We start from the raw sequence: 17,373 nt of genomic DNA on the forward strand, positions 1-17,373 counted from the left end.
GGTAAACGCTTGGCTATTGTTCGAATGATAAAACCCAGAAATGGGGCGATTACCTTTGCTGATTTCACCCCGTAAGCATAGAAAAACGTTCCTGTAAAATTATGAGCGTAATGTCAGATACTTAATTGTTAGAATTCATGCAAGAAAATATGATGTTGCAGCAGGAAATTTTTTAAATCGATTTCATAGTGGAGCATGTCAACTGAAGCCCTCGGATGTATTCCTTGGAAAGCTGGGATTCTAAGGGATGTCTTTGGTCTCATGAGTAAATGACAATTAAAAACAAAATTTACTGACTGTATCTACTACCTGCTGAAAGAAACTCTTCTTTATCTCACACAGTAGAAAAGTTACTGTCCTCTGAAAACCATCATGGTAGGGCCGTGTCGTGTCAGGCCGCTCATTTCACAGCTGATCTTAAAGTAAACATCGCTAAGCTCGCTGCGCTAGCTCGCTCGTAACAAGGTCCAGTTTTGGCTCTGCTGTGTAAAAATCCATATTTACTGATATAAAAATGTATGAAAGAGCAAATACATCCTTACAGAGACCGATAATTCAGAAAACTCTTACCTGCAATACCTGCTGAAATGAACCCAGTACGGCAAAATAATGGTACTTAATATTCGAAGATCCAGAATTTTAAACACTGCACTCCTTTGTACTCCCTCATACCCCTTTGTACTCCTTCCCAATTTTACGTATGGTGCTTCTTTATATCCCTGTGCATCCTTTGTACTCAATTCCACTCCTGCGGCAATTTCACGCCATTTTCGCAGAATTCTGGGTAACTGCCATTTCCACCTCACGCACCCCACCGCCCCGGAATTAACACATACCCCAGGACGCGTAAAACGAGGGCAGCTGATGAAGAAGTGGGGCCGTAAACAGTTGCAGATAGGGAGGTGTGTGTGTGTGTGTGTGTGTGTGTGTGTGTGTGTGTGTGTGTGTGTGTGTGTGTGTGTGTGTGTGTGTGTGTGTGTGTGTGTGTGTGTGTGTGTGTGTGTGTGTGTGTGTGTGTGTGTGTGTGTGTGTGTGTGTGTGTGTGTGTGTGTGTGTGTTCCTCGCTGTTCAGCTCAAACGCAGTTATGTTTAATGCCTGTGATAAAGTACTGTGTATTTCTTACTTTCGTCTCCCTCTCTCTCTCTCATAGTAAATTCCTCTAGTATACCCTATTCCCGCTCCTCCCCACCCCCATTAAGCATCATACTCCTGATATTCAGCGAGTATAAATATGAGCAAGTTCCTCAGACACAGAAAGGATCCGCTAAGGTGGGTACGTCAAATTATAGCATCATACTCTGGACCGTTTTATGTAATTCCGAGTACTAAAAACACTAAAGGTACTATTTGCACTTACATCAGAAGGTGGGCCATAAATTACAGTGTTTTAGGTTTTCGAACTGCTAAATGCGGTAAGAGGCGCGGTAATGATTTTGAGGAATGTGGGGCAAAAGTCGGCCTACTGTTCGATAATGTCACGCCACACCTAAGGAATGCCCGTCTCTTTCCTCTCAGACGTATTATATCAAAGAGCATCAACTATGGGCAAAGACACATACCAAGTCTCTCTCACCTTAGGAATATTAGCCAGAAGGGGTAAGTGAGAAGCACCTGTAGGAGCAAAGTATCAGGCGTACTTTTGCCATCGCCTGTAACATGAAATTACACTTAGAAATCGGAACTAAAAGGACGCTCAGTAGGGCGCATACCTCTGCTGACAAATTCCATCAGTAAGAAAAAAATAAAACGTATCGAGATCCCTACGTTCGATGACGCTAGCTATTTCTCCTCGTGTTTGGATGTGCCTGGAAGTCTGAATACAGTAACCAAAAATTCAAGTTCATACCAAGTCATTTTATTCTAATGACAGTGTAATAGGTCATGGAGTACAGTAATTCAAAGCTCTTCCTCTTATAATAAAAAATGTAATGCACAGCGGAAGCCTCTTTTATTCTGTTTTCTCTTCTTTTTCTTTCTTCTTTTTCTTCCTTTTATTTTTTTTTAATTAATCGTAACGAGGTCAACCATATCCTAAACTCTTTGGAAGTCACATTTCATATTTCGCAAGGAACTCGATGCTCCATACCCTTTAAGCATGAATTATCCTTGTACTCTGGTGTACTCGCACAAAATGATAACAATAATAATAATAATAACAACAACAACAACAATAATTCTTAGGTACTCAGCAACTTTCTCAAACTTTCATCATCATACCATTAGGTTTTCTGTAAACCGGCAGACAAAAAGACAGACAACCAACAGTGAAAATATATTGCAATCCTCTGTTCATTTCGGTGGCGAAGACAGTAATATGAAATTAATCAACTCTCTCTCTCTCTCTCTCTCTCTCTCTCACACACACACACACACACACACACACACACACACACACACACACACACACCGAAGGACAAGCCTCGCCCGTAGTCTAAGGATCCGAATGCGTTACTTCTTTACCCTGTATGACATAAGACGGTCCAGGCGTCGTGCCAAGGGAAAAAATATGTAAATTTGATACAGCTTTTTTGTCTCTCTAAATATACCTATGACACATTCTCATCTGGATAAATTCGTCTGTTTTTAGCCCCAATATAATGCTAGAGTTGTCCCGATCATGAGGGTTAAACAGTTATTTGTATTCGGCTCCAACCGTGTTTGTTTACATTCCTACGTCGGAGTTGCCTATTGTTCGATTTGTAGCATATTAATGGATAACCTGTTAACTATTCGTTTTTGGCAGGTTTAGCTGATGAATCTGTCTTGTCAAATGGTGTAGGATGACATCTGAACCACCGGAAATAATACCCCTTAAAGGTGGAGTGAGAGATATACACTCAAGAACTCTAGCCCATGGTGTTGGCTTCTTAGGTGCAAGTGTGTGTGTGTATATGCACTTTAAATAACCCTCATTCATTTCAGGTGTAGAATATTTAGGTGTAAGTGTACGAGTAAGTAAATGCACTTAAAGCCTCCTTATCCATTCCAGGTGTAGGCTTCTAAGGTGCAAGTGTGTGTGTGAGGGATGTACTTCCCCGCCGAGGCCCGCTACCCTGGTGACACCTCGCCCTACCCTGAGGACCCTGGCGACCACTGGCAGCCGCACCACCCTCACCACGCCTCGCCATCCATCCACGACGACTACAGGTACAATAGTAGGTTTATTACAACTTGGCAGAATGACCACGCCCCGCAAAAAAAAAAAAAAAAAAAAAAAAACTGCAGGCATTCGATTGGTGGGCAGTGGAAGTGAGACTGCCGAGGATGCATTTTGTAATTATTTTCAACGAACTGCACACAACGACTCAGTAAAAATGCTATGATTTTGAATGTCGCAGATTTGTTGTCGATACTACACTGAGGTTTCCACTGATGCGACTAAATATAAACAAATTTCCAGTAAGTGCAATCATAAAGAGCTGTACTTGACCATACGCATCGGGGACACATAGGAATGCGATGGGAGGCTTGGTTATTTCGCCAAATCTGGGGTAAAGATATATAGGATGGAGATTTCGTAATGCTTAGTAGGCTCTTTATTACTTCTCCTCTGCCAGGTTGTCTTTGCATATTGCACGGTGATAATTTTTTGAAGTCTATGCAAATACTGCCCCTAGTCAAAATGCATTTATTAATCAATGAGATGCAGGGATGGATTAGAGAGGTATGTGAGAGAGGGAGGTGTGAGTTGGGGGGAGGACAGCGTAATGGAGGGGGGCAGGGCGACAAGGAGGCGTTTTGTTTGAGGCTACCCCTTACGAGATTAAGGGGTCTGGCTATAGAGAGATAGACAGATAGACAGACATTAAGTCATTACAAACAACATCACAACACAAAGGGAGAGGTGAAAAAACGCTTATGAGATTAAAACCTCTAGAAATCAGTGCCAATACCTTTCCTATAGACGCCCTTCAGTACCTGTAATTAACCCTTTAACACATATCACTGTGCTAGGGGAGGGAACGCTGAGGCTTAGGCTGGTGAGCTTTGCAACTACGAATGCACGAAAGGAGGAACAGAAAATCCCGTATGTAAGAAGTTCAGGTTGTTGGAAGTTCAATCGCTTCCACAATTTCAGTCGTCTTTTCACCATCCTAGTACCACCTTCACCTGGCCTTGTATACTGTATTTACCTGTTTACCTGTCTGTCTGTCTGTCTTAATGCAGTATCCTCTTCCTACAGGTTCATGGGAGAGAGGGCGAGACTTATGCTGAGGGAAAGTCTCTCCTCATCATTCCCAGACCACCACCACGGTAAGAGTGTGTGTGTGTGTGTGTGTGTGTGTGTGTGTGTGTGTGTGTGTGTGTGTGTGTGTGAGAGAGAGAGAGAGAGAGAGAGAGAGAGAGAGTTATACACATGTGGTAAAGCGGAAGTGCCTCAGTGGTTATCGTATTTGCCTCCTGATCTTCTTTATCTTGAGTCCTGATATTATAGACATTAAAAGTAAGGGTTGGTAGAGTGTCCCTTCAAATGCTTATATGATATTGGTACCAAGGTCTCATTATACCGACGACTCATACTGTACTGACTCCTCTCTCTCTCTCTCTCTCTCTCTCACACACACACACACACACACACACACACACACACACACACACACACACACACACACAATACAACCACTGCAGTACACTCACCTTCACATGCACTGTTCTCATTACGGACACCGCTTTCACATTCGTACGTGGCCAGCATTAGGAAGCGTAAATTTCGGTCATCACTCTCTCTTAAAAGGTGTGGTCTTGTATTGGTCCTTGTAACAGGTGGTGCGAACTGAATAGCAAAAGAAGTGTGAGGAGGAGGAGGAAAAGACGAAGACGAAGATGAAGAAAGAGAAAAAGCAGAAAGAGAGAGAAAACGGAAAGAAAATCTGCAATAGGCCATACCTATTAAAAACACACACACACAGAAGGTAAAAAAAAAATCAGAAAGTCTTGCTCTCAGGCGATTACTAAAATGAGGCCCAAGACACGGGGGTTTATGGAACAAGGGACATTCTACGCTTTATGCCCCTGTGAGAATTCCGACGAAGCGTGGGGGAGGGGGAAGGGGAAGGGAAGGGGGAAAGGTGGGGAGAAGGTAAGGGAGAGAGGATGAGAGGGTGGGGGGCAGGGGAGAATTGTATGGGAAGGACGGAGATGATGGAGTGGAGGGTAGAGGGAAAGGGAGGAAGGGGAAGGGAGGAGGAACGGAGAAGAGGGGAGAGGGTATAGGGGAAGGGTGAAGAGGGGAAAGGGTAGGGGAAGGGAGAAGAGGGGAGAGGGTGGGGGAAGGGAGAAGAGAGGAGAGGGTTGGGGAAGGGGAAGGGAGAGAAAGGGAGAGGTGGGGGGCAAATCGAGAATGGTATGGGAGGGCCGAGATGGTGGGGGAGAGAGGGGAAAGGGAGAGATAGCGGAGGAAAGGGGAAGAAGAAGAGGCACAGAGCAGAGAAAAAGGGGCAAGGGGAGGACGGATGAAAAGTGGGGCGAATGGGGTCAGGGTAGTGCAAAGGGGAAAATGGGTCGGAAGGGAAGAATTAGATAAGGGGAAAAGGGAGAGAGGAATGAGAGGAAGGAAATGGGGGAAGGAAGGAAGGCTGCAAAAGATAAAAAGAGGTAGGGAACAAGGAAGAAACAGATAGGAAAGGGGGAAAAAGGAGGAAGGAAAAAAGGAAAGAGTGGAAAGTACGAGTGAAGTCTATCTATCTATCTATATACCTAGGCTGCTTCCCCCAAGGAAAGGGAGGTAGCCGAGACAGGACGACTCACTCTCCATTTACTCATCCATTCAAACACATTCATTCGCATCTTAGCCCCAAAGGGGAGAACGGACAGATCCTCACCGCATCACACCGCACAAGGGTCAACTGCGCAATGCAATCAGTGACATCCGCAGCAGGGCCCGACAGCAGAACTGGTTTACCCCTGCTACATCATAACAGACCCATCCCCTTACCCGCACCTGACCTGACTAGCTGATCAGACCAAATGCGAGTAAAAAAAAAAAAAAAAAAAAAAAAAAAAAGGAGAGTGTAAAGAGAACTGCTCAAGAAGTGGGAAGGAGAAAGGGACGGAGAGGGATGGAAAAGAGGGAGAGGAGAGAAGCTGGAAAGAGGAGGAAGAGGCAGGGGAAGAGTAAAGGGGAAGTTGGTAGGGAGAGGAGGAGACAGGGGAGGGAGAGGAGGAGGAAACAGAGGGGCGGGGGGAGACAGGAGGGAGAGAAAGGGGGAAGCGGTAGTAAAATCAGGGCAGAGCGGCACTGAGGAATGTACCCTGGAATGTGGCACACGGAGGGCTGGAAGGGGAATCACGACACTCCCCCTCATTCCAGTCCACACACACACACACACACACACACACACACACACACACACACACGGCCGTCTTGCTGGGTTGCGATTCCGTGGAAAGCGTTGATGACGAAGGTTTTACGAGAACGACTGAGGGAGAGGTGGAGGATGGGGTGTGCAGTGGGCGAGAGAGAGAGAGACAGAGAGAGAGAGAGAGAGTTCCACACTATTATACATCAAATCCTATTTGCTTTTAAAAAATGTGCCATGTAATTCTCTTTATCACCTCTAACTTCTTATTTTACTTTATCTCTTCATCTATCTATATATCATCTATCTATCTATCTATCCATCTATCTGTCTCTTCCTCCCCACTCACCCCCCTCTCCCCTACAGACTACGGCAGTGAGGGGGCGGGGGGTCGGTACCAGAACACTCAATGGGCCACCTCGACGCAAGGTAAGAAAAGTACCTCCCATTCCACTCACCCCTCTCAACTCCTCTCTTCTGCCCTCTCACCTCACTCACACCTCTCACTCCTCTCTTCTGCCCTCTCACCTCACCCACCCCATTTTTTTCACCCCTCTTTAGCCTATTTTGGAGTGTGGCTTAATCCCCCTGCTTCGTTTTTATCCATTTTCCTTGTCACCCTCCACTCACCTGACCTCCCACCTCATTTACCTCTCACCCCACTCACCTCCCCTCTCACCCACTCACCCCTTTCATCTACCCTAATCTCCCCGTCTCCCCTCTTCTTCCCCTTTGACTCTCTCCTTTTCCTCCGTTCTCCTTTTCTTGTCCTCTTCGTCCTTTCTTACGAGATCTATTCCCCCTTCCTTCTTCACTCAACCTTCCTTCTTCTACGTCTCCCTTCCTCCTCTCCATAACCTTCCTTCTTCTTCCTCTTGTCTCCTCCATCCCTCTCTCTCTCTCTCTCTCTCTCTCTCTCTCTCTCTCTCTCTCTCCCTTTACTCCTTCAGTCCCTCCATCCTCTATCGTTCCCTACGCTCTCCTTATCTTTCTCCTCCTCCTCCTTCTCCTCTCATTACCATTTTATCTCTTTCTCCTTCTTCCCTTAACCTTTCTATATCCTTCAACCCTCTCTCTCTTCCCATCCCTCTCTCTCACACACACTCTCTTTCTCTCTCTCTCTCTCTAATATTATCCTTCTACCTTTACCCCTAAATTCAGCTCCATTCATCCCTCTGTTCCCCTGCCCCCCTTCTCTCCAACTCCCAACCCCAATTCTCCTCTCTCCCTCCGTCTTTCCTGAACTTTTCTCCCATCTCTACCCCTTTCCTCCTTTTTCTCACTCCCCTCCTCCCCTCCCCATCTGTCCCCTTCTCTCCTTTACCTTAAGCCTCCTCCAACCCTCTCTCCTCCTCCTCCTCTCTTCCCTCACTCTCCCCTCACTAGCACCCCTCTTTCTCCCCTCATTCCCCCGCTAATCCCCCCCTTCTCAGCTTTCTCTCCTTCCCGCTAACCATGCTTCCCCCCCACTCTTTTCCTCCTCCTCTTCTCTCTTTACCTCTCCCCCTTCAGTCATCTTACCTTAGCCTTCCTGCTTTTTCCTTCCTTCTCTCTCCCTCCCAACAAACTCCCCAACCCACTTCTCCCCTCAGCTTCCCCCCCCCTTCTCCCTCCCTCTCTCTCTTGCCCCCTCGCCGTCACCCGCTAATAACCTTGTGAAAAAATATGTGTTCCGGAGATACGACCAGCCTATCGCCGCCTATTAAACGCAGCCACAGCCCGAGTTTAACCGCGCCCGCTACGGATGTCGCCTAATTGAATCCAACCTTGTCTGTGTTTACTTTTTTTTTCCCGTAGAGTTCGTGGTGGGAAACAGGATTTTTTTTTTTTTCACTTGTTTTCCTTTTTTTATGATTACTGATTTTCCTCGACTTTGTTGTTCGGTATATTTTCGTCTTCGCTACCTCATTTTTTCCTAGATTTTTAGATGTGGGAGCATAGTTTGGAGCGGCTCAGTCAATCAGTAGGTAATACCTGAGGATTTTTTCACTCCAACTGTTTCGCTAGTGAAGCTCTTTAATGTGCTTCACTGTAGGTCTCTATGGATTTTCACACGCATGTTGCTTCACTCTGGCGAAGTCCCATTTCGTGCTTGGCTGTAGCTCCGTAATGATTTTCACATGCAAGGTGCTTCACTGAACTGTACCCCCATGATGTAATTCAGTTTAATGAAGCCCGGGTTAGCTTTCTCTCGATCACTCTCCTCATTTGATTTCTGGACAAGCCAGATTATTGGACTGTCCGGTGGATTTTTCCCTGTTCACCCAGAAACATAGCTAGGGATCAGGAAGTAAACATAGTATTGTCATTATACGTGTATTTTAGGGGGAGTCTGAATCATGTTCCTGTCTCCCCACCTTCACTTCTTTCATATTGCTCTTCTATTCATTTCCCCTCACCCTAACACAGCATTGCATCTCCACAAAACCTGCTCCCTCCCCCTCCCCCTCTCCTTTACTTATTTCCCCTCATCCCTTCCTCCTTGTTGCTCCAAATTCCCTTCATCCCATCCCTCATCCTTCCTTTCTCAACTTCTTCTCCTTCGCTTTCAACTCTTCCTTCTCCACAAACCCCTCCCCTCGCTCCCTCACCCACCCTCACTCAATATCCCTGTTCTTTCTCTTAATTTCCCTTCACAAGTCCACCTTTTTTCTTCCTCCAATCCCTCTTTTCTCTCCACACCCCGATTCTCCTGTCCCCTCACCTGTCCTCACCTTCGTTCACCAACAACTGTCTCTCCACAGCCTATGTCTCCAGTCCGTCTGTCCTTCCCTAACATTTTTCATACGTGAGGTGCCTTACTCCCGCAGACAATATAAAAGCCCTATGATACGGCCCTGATGATCCCGCATTTACATTACGACTTTGTGATTCCCCGGATTTCACTCTGATTTTCCCTGATTTCCTGATTGCCGATAAGATATTCCTTTTTGTGGGTGACTCCGAGTATCCCATGTTTGTCCTACTTCCGCTAAATTTCTCCTTATTTTACCTCTTATTTTCTTATCTTTTTCTTTTTATGATTATAACCTAATTCTTTCCTCCTTTATAAATATTTCCCTGATTGTCTCTTCTTCCTGATTTTATCCGAAATTATTCCTTACATTTCCACTATTTCACCTCATTCACGATTTACATTTTCATTCATCAATTTCCTCCAAGCTTCCCTCTTTCCTCTCATTTTCCCTCTTTCACCCCGTCCCGATCCCTCCTCATGTTTCTCCCTTCCCTCCTCAACCCCTCCATCGTTCTCTCTCTCATCATCTTTCTTAACCTTCATCTCCTCCTTTCCTCCTGCAAATTTTCTCCTTCCTTTCCTCCTCTCTCCTCTCCTAACCTCATCCCTCCCCTTCCTTTTACTCATCGGTTTTTCCTTCCTTCCTTCCTTCCACCTTCCTTCTTCACACTTTTCATTCCCTTTTCCTATCCTTCCCTCTTTCTTCACCTTCTCCATCTTTACTCTCCACCCTCGCTCCTTCCTTCCCTCCTCATCCCTTCCTTCTTTTTTCTCCTCCTCCTCTTATTTGTAACTTTCCTCCTGCCTTCTCATCTTTCCTTCCATCGTTTTTCCTTATCAAATTTCCTTCAAGTATCTTTCCACACCACGTTCCTTACCTATCATCCTCCATCTTCCCCTCCCTCCATTTTCTACTCCCTCTTTCCCCCATTCCTCTCCCCTTCCTCCCCCTTCACCTCCACCCCCCAGCCCCGTTCCCCTTCCTCATATTTCCAGCAAGGGTGTAGATTGGGCCAATTCTTTCTCCTCTTTTTCCTTTCTTTTCCTTCCCTTATTTATCTTTCTTCTCTTTCTTTTTTCCTCCACCTACCATTCTCTCTCTCTCTCTCTCTCTCTCTCTCTCTCTCTCTTTTCCTTTTCGTTCCATTAGCCACCCTACTTACCTTCCTGTTTCCCTTCTTCTCGCTTATCCATTCTTCTCTTCCCTCCTTCTTCTCACCTAACCTTTATTTTTCTCCTTTTTCTTCCCTTCCCCTTTCTTAACTCAGTTTATATTCTTCTTCTCCCTCTCCTTCTTTCTCTGTTTATCGTTCTCTTCCTCCTTTCCTCATCTCTCTCTGGACCATATCTCTTTTTCTCCTTTCTTCTACCTCTCCTTCCTTCCCCACTCTCCATGTAAACTCTCTCCTCCAGTTTACCATCATCCTTCTCCATCCCACTTTATTAAAATCTTTCCCTCCCACTCATCCCCACCTACCTCCCTCCCCTCAATCCCCCTCCCCATCCCTTACTATCAGAAGGAGTGCGTTATCAAATTTCCTTCAAGTATCTTTCCACACCACGTTCCTTACCTATCATCCTCCATCTTCCCCTCCCTCCATTTTCTACTCCCTCTTCCCCACATTCCTCTCCCCTTCCTCCCCCTCCACCTCCACCCCCCAGCCCCGTTCCCCTTCCTCATATTTCCAGCAAGGGTGTAGATTGGGCCACTTCTCTCTTCAATTTTTCCATTCTTTTCCTTCCCTCATTTATCTTTTTTCTCTTTCTTTTTTCCTCCACCTACCATTCTCTCTCTCTCCCTTTCTCTCTCTCTCTCTCTCTTCCTTTTCGTTCCATTAGCCACCCTACTTACCTTCCTGTTTCTCTTCTTCTCGCTTATCCATTCTTCCCTTTCCCTCCTTCTTCTCTCCTAACCTTTACTTTTCTCCTTTTTCTTCCCTTCCCCTTTCTTAACTCAATTTATATTCTTCTTCTCACTCTCCTTCTTTCTCTGTTTATCGTTCTCTTCCTCCTTTCCTCATCTCTCTCACTTCCTCTCCTCCCTTTTCCATTCACCCCTCTCACCAACCACCCCTTCACACCCCCTGCTCCCCCTGTCCCCCCACCTTACTAAATGAAGGGGTGCGTTATAGAGCCATTAGCGTCCCCCCTCCACTTCCCCCTCCCCTCCTTCCCTCCCCTTCCCCTCCTCCCCCTCCCCTCCCTCTTCCTCCTTCCCCCTCACACTAACTGGGCGTAAGTGGGCTCATTTACACCATCACTTAATTTACAAGGGTGGGCCGGCTGGGGGAGGAAGAGGGAGAGAAGTTGGAGGGAAGAGCGAGAGGCTGAGAAAAGATAAGGGAGAAGAGGAGGAAAGGAAGACTGAGAGAGAGAGTAGAAGCGATATTGGTTTTCAGGGGATCATGGGGTCAGAAGATCAGGGAGTCGGCGGGCAGTCAGTGTGATATAAATATGGTGTTTTAAAATCCACTGAACATTACTCGTCTTTACACAAAATTAAACACTGAATACAGGAGAGTAATATATAAACCAGAGAAAAAACAGTACATAATCAACAAAACACATGCCGTAGAACAAGGCGTACGAAAATAAAATCTGTAGAGAATAAACAGTACATCTAATACAAAACATATACCGTAGAATAAAGAGTACGAAAAATAGAATCTGTAGACTATCATAGGAAAACCGCTGGTAAATTATAAAACCGTAAAAATGTAAAATATAGCAGGGCATAATATAAGATGTAGGTTATAAGAGTAAAAGAAATGCTAACTTTGCCGAATGTCATAAGAGCCGAAATGTCGAAATCTACTGTTTACATTTGTGTGTAGTCTGGCGAGTGATGGATGTTATCAGGTGTTGTGTAAATAATATTATCACTTTCATGTTTACGCTTATACAAGTGAATGTGTAACTGTGTGTGTGTGTGTGTGTGTGTGTGTGTGTGTGTGTGTGTGTGTGTGTGTGTGTGTGTGTGTGTGTGTGTGTGTGTGCAGTTGCTGAAGAGGAACACGCATTGTGAATCGCTAACCCAGCACCAACCCATCATCCTCTCCAGACTCACCGGACTTCGGCGTGGGCTTGGGCGCGGGTGCGGGTGCGGGTGCAGGTTTGGGGGGCGGGGGAGGCGTGGGGGGCGCCTTCCCCACTGACGTGTGCGCCCCTCCAGACGACACAACCAATGCCTCCATCTCCCCTACCTTCCCCTCCCTCCCCCTCCTCTCACACTCACCTCTCTCAGGTAAGAAATGTGACGGTGTGTGAAGGAATGCCAGGTCTGAGGGATCGGACTGCCTACTTGATGCCCAGCGTAAAAATAAATAAATAAATAAATTAATTAATGAAGGGACGTGAAAGCTGAGAGATACAGAAAAACTTAGGCAAATTTATTTCACGCAATAAACTCTTCTTTTATTAAAATTAATAAAATTACTTACGAAAAACGCTTTATTAAGACTTTATGCAGGAAATACAAAGAAAAAAAGAGTCCGGAAAATTATCCCTTGACTCACGTTATTCTTCTTGCGGCAATTTTTCTTTGTTACGAGGGGAAAATTCTCGTAACCTTTTATTGCTTACCTCAGTTCAAACAGTGTGTATTTCTACTGATTATATCCAGTCTGAGATGAAAATGAAAAGGGAGGTTGTACAGTATATTAAAAAAGTCAAACAGAATGGAAGTGTGGCAGGATGATGTGTGAGTGTTCGGTGTGGCAGTGTTTTAATGTGTGTGATATTACTGAGGTGTAGCAGCGTGAGGTGTGGCAGTGTGCCGAGTGGTACAGTGTATATAGTGTTATTAAAGTATGGGGGTGTGAGGTGTGACAGAGAGATGTGGCATTGTGAAGTGTGGTTGCGTAAGATACAGGGCTATGTGGTGTGACTGAGATGTGGCACTGGGAGATGTAAGTGTGAGGTTCGGTAATGTGTGATGGAAAAGTATGAAACATGCCAGCGCGAGGTGTGGCACTGTGAGGTTGTGTTTGGTGCTGGAGTGTGAGATGTGGCACTGTGGAACATGGCACTACAGGAGTAAAATTAAATATAAAAAACGAGACTATCGATATACTGTTTCTAAATACATCACTAAGAAGATGCTTTGGTAAAACAGTTCAATAGTCTGGTAAGTGTGAGAGAGAATCAAAATGGTTGCTTCACCCACGTTGCCTAATTCCCCCCCCCGCCTTATCTAGCAGTGAGTGAAGGTCGGGGCCTGCTGAGCCAACCAGCGGAGAGCAGCAGTGGTGGAGGGGGTCAGCAGGGTGTGATGGGAGGTCAGCAGCTGCATCCCCACCAGCCACACCACCACCAGCCACACCACCACCACCAACCACAGCCACAGCCACAGCCACAACCGCCACCACAGCCGTCACAGGGCCTGCTGGAGGTGAAGGAGGAGCCGGTGTCACAGCCAGACTCCACACAGCCTAAACTGGACGGTATATGCACTGATTCATCGTTATTATCATTATTATTATTAAAACTGTCACCATTAATAAACATATTCCGTTCCCCAACACACTTCAAGGCATCTCCCTCGCTTACCCGCCCACTCATGAGCAACCAAGGCGACATCACACATCTCTCACCCAACAGCCAATATTTACCCTCAAACCACTCACTCTCCTCTCCTCACACACACACACACACACACACACACACACACACACACACACACACTCATCCGATAAAAACACCTCGCTAACCTTAAGCCAAAAATTCCCTTCCACGCCATAAATCTATAACCCATGCCACAAAGCCTTTCTCTCAGCACCGTCTTATGCCTCCTCCAGGATGAAAAAAAGTTAACCGCATACAGGTTCCTTCCTTGTCTAAATACACTTCACACTTGTTTCCAAAAGTGAACTCCATCTGTTCGTAACATTTGCCACGAACTCCCTCCCCTGTCGGCACTACCAAACATTTTTTTTACGTGTATAAAATTTGGATGCATGCAGGCTCCTCCCTTTCCCTAAATACTCTACACAGTTCTTCCTGAAAGTAAACACACACACACACACACACACACACACACACACACACACACACACACACACACACACACACACACACACACCTAAAGCCTCCCTCCTCTTCCGTACGGTGCTCTGTTCATTGCCCAAATGTTAAACTCTTCTGCTCGCCGCTCTCCTACATACTGCATTCTTTAGTTAGTGAATTTCAGAGTATTAAAACTTGTATATCTATGCTGCCCTCCTTGTTTGACAGTATCGGCAAAATGCATTTAATCATCGACCCTTTCGCTGTGTAAACCTGCTCAATGAAGGCTTTGCAGTCATTTCTTACATCTTGAGAGAGAGAGAGAGAGAGAGAGAGAGAGAGAGAGAGAGAGAATGACAACACATCCTGCACCTAGCACCTTCAAGGCTTCACTCAGCATACAGTTATCCCAGACCCGGCCTTTAGAAAAGTTTGCAAGAAGTGGTTATTTTAATCCATGAGCTGAGACCTACGTGCTTTTTACCCCACATAATTTCGGGTAACGTCAATCGCCCTAAGAGAAACCCACGACAGTAAAATAAATTCATACAAGCTATCATGGTTGACGTTTTGCCCAACATACATGAACTTCGCGTTGTACCCAAGTTTATGATGGATGACTTAATCTGGTACAAAAAAATTCAAATCTGCAAGGAGGCTGGTAGTCACAAATGTAACTACTACGTCAGTAATATTACAGATTATTGTTTACCTTGATTAACTTCGTGCAGTCCATGGATATTCACCTAACCGTTCTTCTTGTTCCTCTTTACTGACCAACATTACAGTAAGTATCTGCCTTGATGACCCTCTTTTAAGTGACACACATTACTCTAAACCCTCATTTTCTTCTTTACCAGTAACGTTACAAAAATACTCATTATTTACCCTCCAGCAGTACATAGGCATTACAGTAATGGAACCCTCCGTTTCTTCTTCAGACAGCGAAGATGACGAGGAGAGAGGAGGCGGTGGGGTGGGGGCGGGGGAGGAGGAAGATGAGGGTATGGACGCGGGACCAAAGAAGAGAAAGAGAAGGATACTCTTCACCAAAGCTCAGACCTTCGAACTGGAGAGACGCTTTCGGCAGCAGAGGTATCTTACGGCGCCGGAGCGAGAACACCTGGCAAACCTAATTAACCTCACGCCCACGCAGGTATGATTCAAGAAATGGCTTTAGACTTGGACGTAAAGTTAGAGGGTATGTTTGAGCATTTCCATCGTGTTTTACGTTCGCTTATTATTTCGAAGGCTTGGATGATGTGCGAATAATCATGTGGCCTATTTCCCTGGGCATGCTGTTTGATAGTTGACCTACGTTCGTGCTTTTTCTCTCGTACTTTTATATCCTACCTTAATCCATCCTATAGGGGGGAATCAGGACTGGAGTGATGACGGTGATAACGATGATGATGAGGTGGTGCCATGATTCTGAAGGTTGAATAATCTGCTAATGACAATGGCCCACTTCACTGAGCATGTTGCTAATAATTCTCCTATTTTCGTACTTTATCTTAATTTTGGATCACTCCTTAGGTGGGAATATGGATCAGGATGAAAACTATGACGATGATGGTTGTGGTGGTGGTGGTGGTGATGTTCTTTACTATTTCATGCTAAAATATATACACACACTACTCATTCTTAATATGTCACGTTTCCGGTTAACTAACGGTACCCTGATCTCCAACAGGTCAAGATCTGGTTCCAGAATCACCGATACAAAACAAAGAAGCAGAGGACAGACCGGGGCGAGGGCGTGGGTTTGGGTGTGGGCGGCGGGTTGGACCTCACACCTATCACCAGTCCACGCAGAGTCCCGGTCCCAGTACTGGTCAGGGATGGGAAGCCAGTACCTCCCAGTCCACACCACCCACACAACCAGTTCCCCAGTTCACCCTTCCTGGACATGGGAGGTTATTACCAGGGGCCTCATGTGAGAGCATCCATCATCAACACCAGTACCACCAACATCCCCAGTTACGGTGGTGTGGTTCCTTCAGCAGCATATACCAATTCACCGCCCTTTCACCAGTCTACCCAGTACAATGGGTCGCACGCCCTCACACCCACGCCCTCTGGTACGCTACACTACGCCCCCTCCTCCATGCCCCTTGTGGACGATCTGGCTCCGGGGCCTCAGTTCCCAGCTTCAGGTTTCACTTACTGAGACCTCGAAGGATTTAAGAACTCACAATGAGGACTCAACTTTCTGTTTTCAGAGTCCTTTCAATTCTCAATGAAGGACTCAGCTTTCAAAATGTTTAATAAGTCTTTTCAGAGTACTGATACAAAGAGTGAGTGAACTTCTAAATGAATGTTCAGAATGTCTTCAAAGTTCTTCTGAAACACTGAAACAAATAAACATTCTCAAGCAAGGGCTGAATATTGTAAATATACAACGTTCTCAAAGTTCTACTACAAATCTGTGAATATGAACAGAGGGGTTGATGATATTTCGTTTTCAGTGTATATTTCTAAGTTCTATTACTGAGAGTTATGGAGGTTGAAAACGTTTACAAAGAAGGACTGAACTCTAGAAACAGATGCTGAGAATGCTCTGAAAGTTCTGATACTGAGATCTCAAAAGCAACGAAACTTTTGCCAAGAAGAACTGATTTTTTTCAATGTTCAGTATGTGTTCAGACTTCTAATACATGGTGTGACTTATCAACAACTGCAAAGAAGGAACTTATTTTCAACAGATGACGAAATCTTCTCAGAGTTTAATACCAACATTTCGAAATCTGAAAATCTGAAAAGAGAGACAGAAGTACTTAACGTTCAACCTTATTTAGGTATTAATACCGAGCCCCTGAAGGGTTCTAAGCATTTACACTAAACATTTGAACTTTCTTAATGTGTTAATGTGATGTTCAGTGTACTGAATGTCAAACTTATCACACTGATGCGAGACATATAACCATCTGAGAGAGAGAGAGAGAAAAAAAAAAAAGACCGACTTTTGTAAACAGATGCTCAGAATGTTCTCAAAGACTGGAACACCGAGACTTCGAAATCTGAAAATCTGACAAAAGAGACTGGACTTCCTAGATGTTTAAAATGTTTTCAGACTTCAGTTATTGAACTTCAAAGGGCTGAAAAAAGTCTCAAAGAAAGATTGATCTTTCTAAATAATGTTCATGATGCTGTCAAAGTTCTAACACGGATACCTTGACAGATAATTTTTTTTAAACGAAAAGAACAATGTTTGTAAATAGACGTTCAGAAAATCATGCAAAAATTTTGATATTAAGACTTCAATGGATTGAAACACATTCTCGAACTAAATTTAATAAAATATTATAATGTTTCCAAAATTCCAGTAAAGA

At 45.0% G+C, this 17,373-nt stretch overlaps 1 protein-coding gene across 1 annotated transcript; it reads left to right on the forward strand.

Moving 5' to 3' along the window:
* The first annotated feature begins 3,026 nt into the window (after nt 1–3,026).
* Nucleotides 3,027–16,211, forward strand: LOC145399004 (uncharacterized). Its single transcript, XM_080271733.1, has 6 exons — nt 3,027–3,156; nt 6,667–6,729; nt 12,099–12,149; nt 13,234–13,479; nt 14,983–15,197; nt 15,735–16,211. Exons 1-6 carry the CDS (start codon nt 3,027–3,029, stop codon nt 16,209–16,211), a joined length of 1,182 nt encoding a protein of 393 aa, XP_080127859.1.
* The last annotated feature ends 1,162 nt before the right edge of the window (nt 16,212–17,373 follow it).

This window comes from Coenobita brevimanus, chromosome 47 (assembly GCF_032717465.1).
Source record: "Coenobita brevimanus isolate Jiangsu-jjx chromosome 47, ASM3271746v2, whole genome shotgun sequence".
Lineage (NCBI taxonomy): Eukaryota > Metazoa > Arthropoda > Malacostraca > Decapoda > Coenobitidae > Coenobita > Coenobita brevimanus.

What these genes read in the sequence shown, in the direction of transcription:
- LOC145399004 (XM_080271733.1), top strand. Translation starts at nt 3,027, where the DNA reads ATGTACTTCCCCGCCGAGGCCCGCTACCCTGGTGACACCTCGCCCTAC. An exon ending in ATGGGCCACCTCGACGCAAG is followed by an intron (nt 6,730 to 12,098) that starts GTAAGAAAAGTA and finishes CATCCTCTCCAG; the next exon opens with ACTCACCGGACTTCGGCGTG. An exon ending in TTAACCTCACGCCCACGCAG is followed by an intron (nt 15,198 to 15,734) that starts GTATGATTCAAG and finishes GATCTCCAACAG; the next exon opens with GTCAAGATCTGGTTCCAGAA.